The sequence below is a fragment of the Thermochaetoides thermophila genome (assembly GCF_000221225.1).
Source record: "Thermochaetoides thermophila DSM 1495 unplaced genomic scaffold scf7180000011816, whole genome shotgun sequence".
NCBI classification, from domain to species: domain Eukaryota; kingdom Fungi; phylum Ascomycota; class Sordariomycetes; order Sordariales; family Chaetomiaceae; genus Thermochaetoides; species Thermochaetoides thermophila.
Genome location: NW_006383032.1, coordinates 3,997,276 through 4,012,219, shown reverse-complemented (window position 1 = coordinate 4,012,219; position 14,944 = coordinate 3,997,276). Strand labels below are relative to the sequence as shown.

At 50.4% G+C, this 14,944-nt stretch overlaps 6 protein-coding genes across 6 annotated transcripts; 2 read left to right on the top strand and 4 right to left on the bottom strand.

The window, feature by feature from the left end:
- Positions 1 to 134: 134 nt before the first annotated feature.
- CTHT_0031840 (uncharacterized protein) lies at positions 135 to 1,381 on the bottom strand (the record flags this gene model as incomplete). Its single annotated transcript, XM_006693562.1, has 2 exons — positions 135 to 876; positions 960 to 1,381. 2 exons carry the CDS (start codon positions 1,379 to 1,381, stop codon positions 135 to 137), a joined length of 1,164 nt encoding a protein of 387 aa, XP_006693625.1.
- A 716-nt stretch (positions 1,382 to 2,097) lies between these two features.
- On the top strand, positions 2,098 to 2,607 carry CTHT_0031830 (uncharacterized protein; the record flags this gene model as incomplete). The annotated part of the gene is made up of 1 exon (XM_006693561.1): positions 2,098 to 2,607. The coding sequence occupies one exon, from the start codon at positions 2,098 to 2,100 to the stop codon at positions 2,605 to 2,607; it is 510 nt and encodes a 169-aa protein (XP_006693624.1).
- Positions 2,608 to 3,069: 462 nt separating this feature from the next.
- On the bottom strand, positions 3,070 to 3,635 carry CTHT_0031820 (uncharacterized protein; the record flags this gene model as incomplete). Its single annotated transcript, XM_006693560.1, has 2 exons — positions 3,070 to 3,488; positions 3,563 to 3,635. The coding sequence occupies 2 exons, from the start codon at positions 3,633 to 3,635 to the stop codon at positions 3,070 to 3,072; spliced, it is 492 nt and encodes a 163-aa protein (XP_006693623.1).
- Positions 3,636 to 4,411: 776 nt separating this feature from the next.
- CTHT_0031810 (uncharacterized protein) lies at positions 4,412 to 6,181 on the bottom strand (the record flags this gene model as incomplete). Its single annotated transcript, XM_006693559.1, has 1 exon — positions 4,412 to 6,181. The coding sequence occupies one exon, from the start codon at positions 6,179 to 6,181 to the stop codon at positions 4,412 to 4,414; it is 1,770 nt and encodes a 589-aa protein (XP_006693622.1).
- Positions 6,182 to 6,798: 617 nt separating this feature from the next.
- On the bottom strand, positions 6,799 to 8,914 carry CTHT_0031800 (uncharacterized protein; the record flags this gene model as incomplete). Its single annotated transcript, XM_006693558.1, has 4 exons — positions 6,799 to 7,651; positions 7,712 to 8,136; positions 8,191 to 8,518; positions 8,637 to 8,914. The coding sequence occupies 4 exons, from the start codon at positions 8,912 to 8,914 to the stop codon at positions 6,799 to 6,801; spliced, it is 1,884 nt and encodes a 627-aa protein (XP_006693621.1).
- A 4,347-nt stretch (positions 8,915 to 13,261) lies between these two features.
- On the top strand, positions 13,262 to 14,661 carry CTHT_0031790 (putative integral membrane protein; the record flags this gene model as incomplete). Its single annotated transcript, XM_006693557.1, has 4 exons — positions 13,262 to 13,450; positions 13,511 to 13,615; positions 13,672 to 14,054; positions 14,124 to 14,661. The coding sequence occupies 4 exons, from the start codon at positions 13,262 to 13,264 to the stop codon at positions 14,659 to 14,661; spliced, it is 1,215 nt and encodes a 404-aa protein (XP_006693620.1).
- Positions 14,662 to 14,944: the final 283 nt, after the last annotated feature.

Genomic DNA, 14,944 nt, shown 5'->3' with positions numbered 1-14,944 from the left:
ATCCGCGCGTCGGTCAACATCGCACGATCGCGCCATAACCAGGCGAATAACTGGATAATGTCCTGATCAAAACCATGGACCACGTCGGGCACAAGTAGCCACCGATAAACCTCACCATCATCCATTATTTCCTCCTATGCAAACCGTTCATCTCCCTCAGTGACAAGTTCCCCCTCACTTCCGATCTCCTGTCTGCCAACGATATTCCCGACTGCCGGCATCTCTCTTCCCGAAAGCTTGCACATGAACTTCAGTGCCTCCATGGCAAACATATCAAGTTCACATCCCACTGTAAACACATACTTCGGAAGGTCATGGAAATCGGTATGGGTTGGGCTCAGCAACGGGTCCGTGCGACTCTGTCCCGGTCCGAGATATGCCCATTCGAAGGTATCAATCAGGTTGTACAGATAATCTCGCTCCTGGCCCCTGAAACCCCCAAGGGCTGCTTTGTATGGCCGCGAACGTGCTTTCATGTCCTTACCAGGGACGAAGTCCACCACGGGATAGAAAGCTACAACGGCAGAGACTTTAAATCTTAACAATGGTGTTGCAGTTAGCCCCAGCGCAAGGTTGCCGCCCGCGGACCATCCAGCAACAGCCACTCGGTCCCGATCGATTAGAAGACTATCATCCTTCAAAACAGCTTCAGTGAGAGTGGCAATGTCGGTGTGCGGGCGAGGATGACAATACTTGGGAGCCTTCCTGTAGTCAAGGGCGATGACGAGGATAGAGTGCTTGTTGGCGAAGCGGCGGTTCCAAGAATCATTGTCTCGCGGCTTGCCAAAAACAAAGCCACCACCGTGGATGGTCAGGAGCGTCGGATATCGCACACCGGTAGATGAGCCGGGCTCATGGGAGGGCGGATAGAACACCCTAGATTAAAACATAAATTTCGTCAGTAACTTGTCGTATGTTCCCAACGGCGACACTGTGAATAGTCAGCATTTGAGACTCACCGGACATGGAGGCCTGGACAAGTGCTATACTGCTTGATTAAATCGGGACGTTGACGGAAGTAAAAGTTGTGGAAAGCGATTATGCAAGACGGAATAAGCAAGAAGCATCTAAAGGTGAGGACAACGAAGGCGTGCCCAAGCCGTTGGAGGCTTGGCAGAGGAGAGACCTTAATCCTGAGATCATTTGTTTCATCGACATGCATTGGACTGTCCGACTCGGATGACGTTGAAAACCAGTCGTACCGATCAATAGTGATGATGGGTGCTGGCGGGATAGGCGATGTGGTTTCTTCCGGTCTCTCTGACGGTACTTCGAACGATGTATCAGCAGTCGCGAGGAGTTCTCGTTCCGCTTCAATTGGGAGATAGCGTCCTGAGTCGCTGTCATCACCACCATGGCGGTCAGGAGTGTCGAACTTCATGATGTAGGCTCCCAAGTGTTCAGTTCAACTTTGTTCGGTCTGTTCGGCGTGGAAGCTAAGGTAAGCTTTAAGACAGTGAGATCACGATCTTTCCTACCCGACATACTGTCAAGAGGCTCCTTCCTCCAAAGCTCCTTATCTATGTATGTCTGAGCATTCCGAGCTCAAGTCCCTTGTTATAACCTCAGGTTGCCCAAAACGTGTCAATATTAATTAACAGAGACTCAGCCAACACAGCCCCTACCATAAGTGATCTTGTGGAAATATCATGGTCTTATCTGCACCGACGTTCTCATAACCTCAAGCTCAGATCGTGATACATGGTGGCTATTGATAACACTTCATTGAACGGCTGGGGGAAGCTAAGAAGCAGTGAACCGGAGATGCCATATCAAATGTGACTGTTTGTACCAAGACGATAATCGATCGAAAATTTAATCCGTTGTTCGGATTTTCACCGACCGAGGCTAGCAATTCCGCCTCCAGTGTGGAACAGTACGGACTTGATGACATCATTGCAAGGAGAACCCCCATGCACCTGATATTGCCGCTTTCACAGAAACCGCGTCGATATGAAAACCACCCGAGTCTGCTAAGCAGACCTACTCCCAGGCAAAATCATCAAAGTGCTACCTGCTCCGTCGAGCACCGGCTTCTCAGATATTAGCAAATTCCTACAGTTCAAGCAACAACATTACACCCGGCCTTCCTTTCAAATGCCTAAAATCTCGTTCTCCACAAAATTACCCCCCAGTCTTTTTCCACCAGTAATCCGACCTCCCTTCATCATTCCATACCTCCGCTCCGTGGCGACAGCTCATTATTATAACTGCCAATGGCCCCTTTCCTCCCCCGAAACTCCTGAAACCCCCTCAACCACAACCAACAAATCCCGCGGCCAAAATGCCGTAGCAGCTGAAGGGACTCCCACCGCAACACCCATCATCCCTGACAAGCTGGCCGACGGCGATGCCCTTGGGCGGACAGGAGGGGGTAAGCCGCTATCAAGTTCCGTGCACCCGCCTGCTAAGCCCAAGATCAGCAATGCCAGTGTCCCTGGACACAAGCCTCACTTGACAAAAGAACAGCAGGCCGAAGTGGACGAGCACAATCGGGAGTTTGAGAGGACGCATGGCAAGGTTGGAAATGAGCCTGAGCGCGATGATAGGGTGGATAAGTCCTTTTGGAGTGGGAGAGGAGCAAGGTCGGGGACTACGAAAATCTAGGTCAAGGAACCTGTGATGATGTTGGATATCTATTATGACCGCCTTGTCATCTTGGATACTTTGATGTGTTCTTATTAACGTTTTTATAGAATGACTCTACATCCATATATCCATGATCATCATTCGTTAATCGATCTCCGTATGTTGGGTCGTATTGAAGAAAACCGTCTTCAAGAACCCACATTTCCATGCTCTCTAGGTATCCACACGTGAATTGTAAAGTATTGATTGTCGATGACAAATAAGATGTGGCCCTTTCTGGAAGGTGGAAAGAACCCAAGAAACTGCACGAAGTAAAGGGGAAGAATGGCTAGAGTACTGTGCAGGACCGTAACCGAAGAAGGGAGCTGCAAAAGCCAAGAGGACACGCAAGGCGTCATACATGGAGAATAGTTAATATAACAGTCAAGCCATGCAACAACAGCTCTCTCTCCATGCTCTCTCTCCATGCGAATTGATTCATCACGTTCCCCGAGGCTGTTCAGGTCTTGTCCCAGGCTCTACTCCATCTAGAATGGTTGGATGAGAGCTCATATCGGTGCTGACAGTGCTAAATCCACGCTGCGGTTGGTATCTTCCGCTTAATACCACCATAGAAGTAGAAGAATCGTGGACTTCGTATGGAGGAGGGGGATCCAGAGCTCCGGACAGAGTCATGGCAGCCGATGATTCGATCTCCTTCAAAGCAACCTCGTGCTTTTTCAGTACCCGTTTCCTCCGGTAGTCCCGGTAGGCGAAGATGCCAGTGACGAGTATGATAAAAGCGACGACGGACACGACAATGGCGGCAATCACACCTGGCGGCACTGTCACGCCGTCGGTATCGTCGTCCGAATCACCCAAGAAAGGGGGGACGTCGTCGTAATCGTCGTTGTCGAAGCCTGGAAACGGAGTTACGGCTGTTGGGAACGGCAGTGAGTCATCATCATCGTCGTCGTCATCATTAGAGGAAAACAGTGTAGAGGACGTGACAAAGGGTGGGAGGTTGTTGGGACCAGGAGTTTGCCGAGGGAGCAAAGTCCGAGCATGGTACGTTTTTGTGGGCACAGGAAAGGAACGAACCGCATGTTAGCACAAATGATGCACGAAGCAATCTCAGAATGTTTGAGGGAACGTGTGTGCGATGATGTCAGACTTGGGAGATGGATTAGGGGGCTGGTAGCAGGATAAGGGGTTTGGGAAAGAATATGCGGTAAAAGCAAGGACGGGCCATGTTTATAGGCCTGTATGACCCAACCTCGTCCAGAGACTGTGCTCATCGGGTTTCTCACGCATTGTTCGGTCCGCAGATCATTCGAATGCCAGTCTGAGAATTGAGGACACGGCGTTGCTTGCCATTGGAGAGGCAGTTCCGGATGTTGTGAGACCTTCGGATCCTCTCCACTCTCACTCCGTGGACGAATAAGGATTTGTTAACTGAGTCACAGGCACTGCCCATCAGCCTCGATGTTGTATGGTTGTCTAAGATTGCTGATAAGAGAGTTTTCTATGTGAGAAAAGGCAAAAGGTAAAAATGGCATGCCTAACTGCCGAGATGGCGTTTGCGCCAGGTCGGCAACTTCAAGATAAACCTTGGCTCTGCGCCTCTACAGGAAGGCTGCAGATGCTGTGCCATCTTACAACGCCGACCGGATAACATGAAAGCTACATGCAAGCTACTGCTGATTCCTGCTATAAACGAAATTTGTCTCCAAGATCACACTCTGGCATCGAGCCTGCGAGGAACAAGGGTTGCTAATTCCATTCCACCGCTATCACGCTTTGCTTGCTATTCTGACTTAGAACTGGAAGATATCAAGTGATTCTAAATATCGGCCTCATCCATGTTTCTGATAAAAAGTGTGAACCATCTAACAGCATTAAGATGATTCCTTACGCTAACCTTCTCGTTGACAGTGTGGATAGTCCCAAGGCCAGGCTCATCCTCAGGGTCGAATCCAGGGGCAAAGCGGAAGATGTGTTTCGTCAGATCCCAATAATACCGAGTGTCGGTGTTACCTGTCATGATTCCTGGGGTGACAATAACGTCTTCGCCGTACAGAGCGCGAACGGTGCCAGCTAACACGGAAAAAGGCCCCTTGACAGATGCATCGGCCGGCGTGACTGGAGCAACCTCCAGTTCGTATGTAGATCCAGAGAGGATTATGGACGACGGCTCTTCCTTTCCATCAAAGGCATGCAGAGTCAGGTTATACTTCTTGGCCACAGCACCAGCGAGGTGGGTCAGCCGGTCCTTGACAACCTGTGTGGTCTCACCAATATTGATACGATGGTTCACGATAGCAGTTGCGCGCTCCGGAAGCGCGTTAACCTTGATACCGCCCGAGATAACATCAACAGCCTGCGAAGTCTGCATCAAATACTTGATTACCGGGCCTTGCTTGGCAGCCTCAATCGCCAAGAAGTCCTGCTCGGCTTTCCAACGTTTCTGGTGCCAGGCTGAAGTTGAGGAGCGCCGGTCCAAGAGCTTCTTGAGTTTGTGCGGGAACTCGGGCGAATATGCGGCACCACACTGGAGCTGGGTGTAGTACGGATTTTCGTTAACAAGGCGAGTCGGGTATTGCTCGGCCTCAATCATAGTGATGAGCTCGCTGAGAATGCCAATGCTAGTATGATCGGATGGGACAGAGGAATGGCCACCGGGCGTCCGAACGGTGAGGTGCACATCCGTGTAGCCCTTCTCGGCAGTGCCCGGTTTCGCGAACAGAGTTCCCCATGCTTGCTCGAAGCCGCTGCCCTCATCGACGATAACAGCAATTCCTTCTCGACCATAGCGCTCCTTGATGAACGCGGCCAGGCTCGACGCCCCGCGTGTACCGGAGCACTCCTCGTCAAATCCAAACGAAAGAAGAATCGTCCTCCGGGGCTTGAAGCCAGCCTCGAGGAGCAACTCTATTGTCTCCATAACGGCTATCAGCTGGTTTTTGTCATCGCTAGCACCGCGTCCCCAGATGTGTGTGCCGTCATAGGCACCACTCCACGGAGGGTATGTCCACGCATCGACAGTTTCGGGGGGAACAGGGACAGTGTCTTGATGGGCCATGAGCAATGTCGGCTTCAGCAAGTCATCGCTGCCCTTCCACGTATAGAGCAGGCCATAGGTGTTGACCTTCTCGAGAAGCAGGTGCTGGTGTATTAGGGGAAAGGCCTTCTCGAGATAGTCGTGGAAGTTGTAGAAGACGTCCCATCTTGGGTCTTCGCCAATGGGGCCCAAATCATCAAACGATTCGGTCTTGACCTGGACGGCTCCAGAGAGACGGCGGATGCTTGCGTTTCGGAAGGCAGGTGTCGAAATACGGGCGTAGGCATCGTCAAGGACGTCGTCTTGGGTGGGGAACAGGGCATCGGGCTGCGCACACCGAGACTTGAAGTCGATCTGCCGGCTCGGAGCCAGCTTGAAGGGAAAACTATGCAATTGAGCAATATCAGGGCAAGATGCCAGTAAGACGACAAATGTCACAACTGCAGCAAAGATCAAGCTTTTCCTCCGCGTAGCTTTAGCGTTGTGCGGAACTGGCGGCAACTTCGGGAAACCAGCGCCTACCGGCAAGACTAGGCTTGCCTTTGGCTTCATTTTATGTCATCAACGGAAGTTAACGATACGCTCTTGTCAACACGAATGGCCTGGAGGATTCGGAGGGACGAATGATGAAGCGAGGGCAGTATCGGTTGGCGGTGACGACATTATCGAAACAATTGCAGGCCGCAGCTTGCCGAAGGGTCCCGCAGCTCGAACGAGACTACGAGATATTGTGGGTTCAGGGTTAGGAGGTGTAGCGACTCGCCCAATGTTCCCCACCCAGTCCCTCCGAAGGATGGTGGGGTCAACTCCACTTTCAGCCCTGACCCGCAACCGGTCAAAAGCGATTGAAACGCTGGTCATCGGAATCGTTCTTCAATGGGTAAAGTGGTGGATAGCCATGTTTAGGCTGAGCTTCTTCGCAAATTGTATCTCGCTTGAGCCTACTCGTGAAGCTACCCACAAGGAATTCTTCTCTGTGATACTCTAAAGTTCTCCTAACCAGAGGACCATCAAGAGGGCCTACGCCAGCTGAACAACGGTGAGAGATCTCAGTGAACTCTGATTAACATTAAGACTACGACGCTCGTAACCATCTATCTGGAAAAACTTGATGCGAAAAGGTGTGCAAGCTCTTGCAAGCCTTCACGCTGATCCAATGCGCCAAAAGATTAGATAGGGATGCTGGGGGCCAGACTCTTGTACACGTTGCAACGAGCAAGGCGGCCGCCTTCCCACTGAGAGGCCTCTACAAGGTTAATCGCGTTCTGGAGGCCTGGCTGAGCGAACTGAGTGACAGTGGTGCCCCACAAGGTCGGTGCCTGGTACGGGGTGCCGCCGGTGATGTTGAGGTTGAGCATCTTGGGCTGCGCATTGTTCCAAGCAGGCCAGTTCGAGGCCGGATGGGGAGCTGATGGGTTGGCGGAAGCGGCGCCGTTGGCGATAGGCGCGCTGATGGACGGGTTGCCTGTCCTGATGAAGTTGCCCCAGATACGGCGGAAGGCCAAAGCAATGTCGTCGGAGTGATTTGGCTCTTGAGGGCCAAAGTAAACGCCTAAATCTCCGCTGTGATAAGCGAACGGCACGCTATACTGGTACACATAAGCTGCGGAGCCAGGCTTAGTGTACGCGTCGGCCAGCCAGAAGGCCGGGCAAGCGAACGTAGCCTCGGCGTAGATGTTGTTGGCACGCTGTTGCTGGCCGTTGGCATCCTGTGACATCTCAACAGCCGTAGGCCCGGTCAGGCCGTTGGTGTCCCAGCGCGGAGCGTTGGGGTCTGTTGTCGCGTTGTTAGGATTGGCAGCAAGCACGGTGTTGATCTGCGTCGGTGACAGGTTCTTAAACTGCGCTGACTGCAGCCAGCCAACAAGGTCGGCCTCGGTCATGATGATCGGAGGGACGAACAGGGCACCCTCATTGGCATTGTAACCAACTAACAGCCTCTTGCCGTTTACCTTCTTGGTCGGTAGCTGCTGCATAGGCCGGTTAAAGATGTAGCTGTTGTCCGTGACGGGACCGAATGCCCTGGAAGACGGTTAGCCCCCGGTCCGAGTTGCCCAAAACCATGCCTAGTAGATGACTTACCAATATCCATAGGGCGCCTGCTGAGTGACGTCATGATTTGCCTGCTGCAGAGTATTGGTGTCCTTGCTACGTAGGCAGTTGAAGACATTCCCGCTGCTGGGGCACCCAGCCGCCTGGGAGAACGCATAATAGGCGTTAGTCGGATGAGCATCGTTGTACTTGTACTGATAAGGAAGATAGGGCGAGGCTGCAATGCCCTGGTTGTACAACAGGCTGCCGATGGTTCCGCGAAGCGCAATGCCATGGTACATCACCGAGCCGCCACCGGCGGACTCACCGGCGATGGTAATCTTGGAAGGATCACCACCGAACTGACAGATGTGCAGTTTCACCCAGGCCAACGCAAGGGCCTGGTCGAGAAGGCCGGCATTGACCGCACCGCGCTTTTTCACCTCGCTCGACGAAAGCCACCCGAATGCTCCGAGCTAAGACGTACAGTTAGCCGAGTCTTGACTTGCCGGACAGTGGGGCGAACAGACTCGGTACTGGATGGTCACAGCAACGAAGCCCTTGTCATTAGCATTGATGATGTCGGTCATGTCATGGCGACCATCACCAAAGCCATAACCACCCTCGTGGATGTACACGAGCACAGGAAGATTGGAAGCGCCAGCCGGGGCGTAGACATTCAAAAACAAGCAGTCTTCGTTGCCCGGGATGAACGGAGTGCTGGGCAACGAGGGCATCGCCTGCGGGCAAATCGGCCCGAAGTCGAACGCATCTTCAATGGGAGGATTGAGCTTGGGCGGCAGCACCTGAGGAGGTTGCCATCTCAGATTGCCTGTGGGAGGGGCAGCATATCGGATGCTGCACAACCACTTTACGTCAGCATACGTCCAACGAACATGAGTCCGGTGAACAGTATCCGGGTGCAGGCGAGCAATAGGGGAAAGGTCAGGGTAAGAGATGGATGTGATGCACGGACCCTTTCCAGTAGTTCAGTCCCGTCGAGGAGTCATGATATCCCCGGTATCTGGCATAGCCAAGGTTGACGACGAGCGAGTCCTGAGTGCAAGAAAGGAAGCGCTTCTCATTGCTATGGAAGGACTCTTCGGCCTGGGTCACATTTGCTATGAGATCAAGCACAAAACTGCTGGCGATGTCGACCGAAGCGTCATCGGGCGCAGGAACGCCACTGGGTGTGGAAACGCAAGAGGCAAGCGAGGTGGCGAGCGCCAGCAGGCTAAGTCGCTTCAAGGCCATTGCGCACGCAAAAAATGCATCCCAGACGAAGCACGGCGTATATTCCCTTGTTGTGAGGGAGAGACTGCTTCCATTCAGCTTACCGGGCAGAAACCAGAACTTAAATCTCCCCTTGCTCCTCGAATGCCACAATGTTCACCCCTCATACTAAGGCAAAAGGATATATTGAGGCCTGCTCTTGATGGTCTATGCTAAGGGACGGCACCGGGTCCGCTACCAGAATGGTTGCACTAAGCTCGGTCCTTCCTGCTAGGGTGGTGCGCTCCGTGAAAGAACACATGGATTCGCTCGTCTTACGGTGCCCCCAGGGTAACTTAACCCTAACGGGCTCAGGTACGTTGCTCCAATAAACAAACGTCGCTAAACCCAACATAGTAGCCAAGCTAGAAATATATAGGGTTGTGCTTTCACCCTAGGAAAACTCCCAACTGACCTCGAAGCTTTTCAACAAAATCACAAAGCACCTACCACAATATTGTAGCATGAAACATGCACTCACAGTGGAATCGAAAGTTTAGCCATAGGCAAGGCCCGTGGTTATTGAACTTTTAACATTGGGGTTTTGGACGAGGCGTGTTTTGTGAGGCTGTTTTTGCAGAGAAAGGGGCGGATCCACTGGTATACACAGTAACATGCTGCTTATAGGAACACCCAGGACTGCCAACCTCGGTACCACGGGATTGCGTTCCATCGCGGGTGTTACCGCCAGGGGAAAAGATCTAGGTACAAGACTGCCCGAGTTAGCCGGAGCATGTGGAGCTGTCAATCTGTGCATCAGCGCAAAAGCCTCACAGGGCTGCAACTCCAGTGTGCCTATTCATTCGGGAATTTTGAGGGGGTTCAACAGCCACTTGTGCGTCTTGAAGGGAACCGATAGATCTAGGTATATAGGAAGTGAATTTGATCTACTTTGATACAGCATAGTAAGATGGACATTCGGTCATGAATTTTCTTGGGAGAGAACCCCTGGACAGAAAACTCTGACAAGGTTTCCAACGAAGCACAAGCCACTGGGTCATGCACTTCGAACTATGCATCAGCAAGGCTGCGGGGTACGGCTTAGGGTAGCTGCGAGTACGGCACAGTTGATTGGCGCGGCTGGTAGGGCTAAGGTGTGTAAACTTGAACCGTTCGGCAAACAGCGCCGGGTTAGAAGCCTAATCATTGCTCTCTACCTTATTGGGATGGCGATGTGATTGCACCGACGATAGAGATGGAGATGAAAATGGCAATGGCAATTATTTAGCTAGATGATTGATTCGAATGTTGATTTTGAACAGCGCTTCGAACGGAGAGACGAGAGCAACTCACTCGCAGGGTCGCGAGACAGGGATGTGTGGAAGGCTGCGCAGAGGGAGGTGGGGCCGCAGCGTAGGAAAGAGAGCACGGTCCCCAAAAGAAATGAAGATTTTGCAGACTCAAAGGTCCAGATCACACACTTAAGCAGGTACTTACTGAGCACTAGCAATGAGGAGCTCAACAAAGGGCACAGACCTCGTCAAGGCACCAACCAATCTGTATGGCTACGTACCTCCTTCGTAAGCAGATCCGTGCTGAGACTTCACTAGCGTTGAAATACCTAGGTAGCTGCCGGTAGCCAACTGCTGGGACTAGGTAATCTGCTTTAAGTTGACTGATGGTCTGGATGTTTATTTTCGATTTCGATACGCCCGGTCGTGCCTATTTTGTTCCAGTGAGACGGTCACTAACCTGATACAGTCGCAGCCAAGATAGATATCCTCAGGGTTACAATCCCTCCTTAGTTGGATAACCCAAGACTTTGGAGACCAGGCATACAAGGTAGTGTACAGATCATCCCTTCTTTAACTGTTAGTACAAAACTTTGGGCAGGCCCCTGCTCGGCCCTATAATGTAAACAGCAGGGTTTTCTCAAAATGAACTATGTATCCATTAATACCATTTCTTGCTCTGTGCGTGGTTGCTCTATGTTTAAGATGTCGTTAGCAAACCCCGGCCCCAAAGTCTTGCGCTAACGAGCAAGCCAAGGTATTGCTATAGGTAACTCCACATGCGCTCGGACGCAGCGGGGTCACAGCTTCCGGCGCCAGATGCACCAAGACTACATCGCCAACGTCGCTTCTGCACTTTGTTGCATGCTTGTGCTTTCGCTCGTCATCACACTAGGGATTCCAAATACTTCAAGCGTCTTGATCGCTTGACCTTGGCGGATCGGACAACTCCACCTTCGCGCAAGCCCCAGTCGGACGATGTCTACATTTGATGCCTAGGGATAGGTGGACCGACAGTCTGCCAGCGCCGATGATACCGTAGGCAAGACTGGCGAGGCTGGCGAGACCTTGTTGACGGTCTTCCGAGTGGTTGTCAACCCCAACTGCTCCACTCTCGACCGCCTATTGTCTCCCGCTGATATTCTCACTCGAGCTGGATCTAGGCAGTGCACAGACCAAAGACTAGCCAGCAAAGGGATGTTGCCCGGTAAATCTACTACCTTAGCCCGAAGTTCTCTAGCCAAGAGTCTCTGCTTGCGACGCAGAAGTTGCAGTGAAGCTGGAGATCCCGTAGCGACTAAGCGATGGAGTTGGCGGAGGGTTTTGCTCCCGCCAACAGCTCCATGAGTGTATACAGTAGTACGAGCTATATTTATTTTCAGTAAATTATCTCAGATTACTGAAAAAATACCGAAAAATATTTATAACAAGGGTTATCTTGCTTTCAAGCAATAATATATCGAGAATCTAACAGGATTCACTAGCTTTAGCTTAACTAGCTATGAATCAAGTACTAGATTATATAAAAAAACATACTCTATTAGATTTAAAATTTTCTACATTGTCACGACTAACAGGAACTATAGATATATGAGAGGATATGCAAAAATCGATGAAGCACTGGAGATGTAGGTCCAGAGCAGCCAGTGAAACGCAAGGAAAAAATATCACAAAAAGTGTGATAGAGAATTCAAAGGCGCCAGAAAGCAAAGGAAGATGCTGAGTGTAGATAAGGTGGATAGATCCTCGTAGAAAGGGGCTGAAGAACTCTCCAATCAACAAAACTAACGGGAGATAAATATACAAGACATAGGTATAGGCTTTTGAAGTACAAAGAAAAATAAGGTAGCCGTCTTATAAATAGTATAATAGACTATTGCTAAAATCTCTGATATATGATATACTTAGATACCAACTAGCTAGCAGAGAACTATACTATTCAAGGAAGTCGTTTCATATCTTTAACTGCATCAGTTAGGTCTAGATATTTTAAATATCTATTAACCTTGTATAACCGAACACTTTTTATAAAAACTTTCTAAAATGCATAATGTACTGATAGATTCTTTTTTTGGCTTACTAATCTTCTATTTAAAACAGCATGATAAAGATCTTCCACATAGCTATTAACCATCGATTTCAGATTATTACATAGCTAAAAGACCCTGGATTTTTTTTCTTAATTGAAATAGTTTGATAGTGACAGTAAATAGGAGTAGCACAGACTATAAAAACTGTCGTCGTAATTTACAGCTATTTGAAAAGAGCAGACTTTTTAACATTTCTGTCATACATATCTACTGCATAATACCACCACCGGGCCACCTTGCCTAGCTATAGAGGTGCCGAGGTTTGTTTCGTTTACTCCTTAGCGAGGGTCCGTGCTGTTCTTAAACATTCTTACCAAGGAGCTAACAAGCAAATCCGAGTAATTTTTGTACAGTTCACCCCTCGTCTGATTGTTAGTGCGAGACTTTAGGCAGGGTCCCAAGTTCGCCTCACATTGTACACCACGATATTCTTGCCCAAATCGCCAATTCTGGGTCAAAACTACGTAGTCGATATGATCGAGCAAAAACTTCTCTACATTATTCATTGATATTACTTTCTTGCTCCGAAAATGGTTGTTTATGGTTGAGTGATGTCGTTAGGCAAACCCTGGTCCCAAAGTCTTGCGCTAACGAACAAGAAGCCCAGGGGGTATTGTACATACGTCAGCACTGAGCAGAGCTGATGGTTCGAGAAGTCAAAAGAGTGGGTAAATTACCTGAACACTCGACATCTACTTGTAAGTAGCACATACTTAAAGGGACCGGCACTATTAGTATCATGTGCCGTGGCGACCAGACAACTCACCGGCAGTCTTCCTCTTTCAATGATGGCGACTGCGGTGCTTATGGCTGTCGTTTAACTTCCTAAGAATGTCCGTTGGTGATGTCAGCATTTTTCTTTCAAACACAGCTCCTTTAAGTTCCTGTCAAAGACCATCCTCCTTTCGTCTACTTGAGGGTCTGGCCTTCTCCCAGCCCTGAGCGATCTCTTAGCTTCAATATCGACTTTTTTCACACTTTCATCCTTCCAGCTGCTCAACTCCAACATGTCGGCCTCAGGAGAAGCCTCGACTCTTCCGCCGAATGTTTTCACAGACGACAGAGGTCCCATCGTCCTCGGCGTTGTCATTTTCTGTCTCGCCTGGTCAACAGTTATGGTCACCCTGCGCTTTTGGACGCGTGGATTTGTCGTCAAGAGCTTGGGCATAGACGACTATGCTTGTGTCCTCAGCCTGGTATGTTTCTATACTTATCCTGCTGTGGAATAGCGCCTTTGACTGATGGACTCCTTGAAGTTTGTGATCGTTGGCACAGGTGTTTCCATTGCGTACATGACAACATATGGCTTGGGACGACATATCTATGCCATTGATCAGGCGAACATCCCTCTATATCTCCGGGTGAGCTCATTTCCGTGCGGACACCTCTCGCCATTCATTCATACTGATAGCCGCAGGCCTTCTATGTCTCCATCGTCATGTACTGCTCAGGGCTCATGTTCCTCAAGTTAACGTTCCTTCTTCAATATTACCGTCTGCTAGCTGTGGAGAAATTCACCAACATGCGCATCGTCTACTTGGTGAGCATGTTTATTGTGGGTGGCTGGGCTCTATCGCAGGTGATGGTTGGCATCTTCACATGCAACCCCATCTCTGGCTTTTGGGACCTCACCATCCAGGCCAAATGCATTCCTAATATTCCCCAGTGGTACATCAACGCCGCTGGCAACATTATCACCGACGTGGCCGTCTTTTGCTTGCCGTTACCCGTTATCTGGAAGCTGCACCTCGCACGGCCCTCCAAGATCCTGCTGCTGGGCATCTTCTGCTTGGGTTTCTTGTGAGTACTCCCTTCAGTACCTCTTCCCTCTCTGTTCTTTTGGAGGCAAGCACTGACAATGTAACCAAGCACCGTCATTATCTCCATCGTTCGTATCCGTTTTTTGAAGATGTTCGAAGACTTTACCTGGGAGAATGCCGACGCCTCGATTTGGTCCGTTGTCGAGCTCACCTCAGCCATCACCTGCGCCTGTTTGCCAACCTTGCGCCCACTCCTGGTTCACATTTTCCCTCGGCTTCGCTCCCAGCTACAATGGGGTTCTCGTTCTCATTCCTCCAATACCGCAAAGCCCAGCCGTGGCTACACTCAAACCATCGGCACCAATCCCTCGGCCCTCGAATCCCAGCTCGACTCCCCTGACGCCCGTGCCAAACGAAAGGGGTCTGACTCCGCAGCGTCATTGCACGATAGCGACGTCGAGCTTGCTCGTCAACCCTCTAGCGGGCGCAACGGTTTTAACCATAATCCCTTTGGAGTGCAAGTCACGCACGAAGTGAGTATGGACTTCCATCATGGATCAGCAGGCCAGGCAAATGAGTTTGGTGTTACTGGGTTCGTATCGCCCAACCGTCATGCCAGATATGCTGAGAGGACAGGCTGGAACTGAGCATGGCGGCAACCCAACAATTACTCCCATTGATGAGCAGGCTGTCAGTCAGGCTTATGTTATAGTTAAGGATATCCAGGACCGTCGATACCCAGTGGCCACAAAGGCGTCTTGTCTCCATTTCGGTTGTGATATATAAGTCTTTTTATTCAGAATGGTGGGAAGTGTATAGGGTGTGGTCAGCTGAACCTTATATCTGTCAACGGAGATAATGGTTGGACGGACTAGCTCTATGACTGATACAATGAGACATGAAGCCATCTTCTGTCATCGACACTGTTTC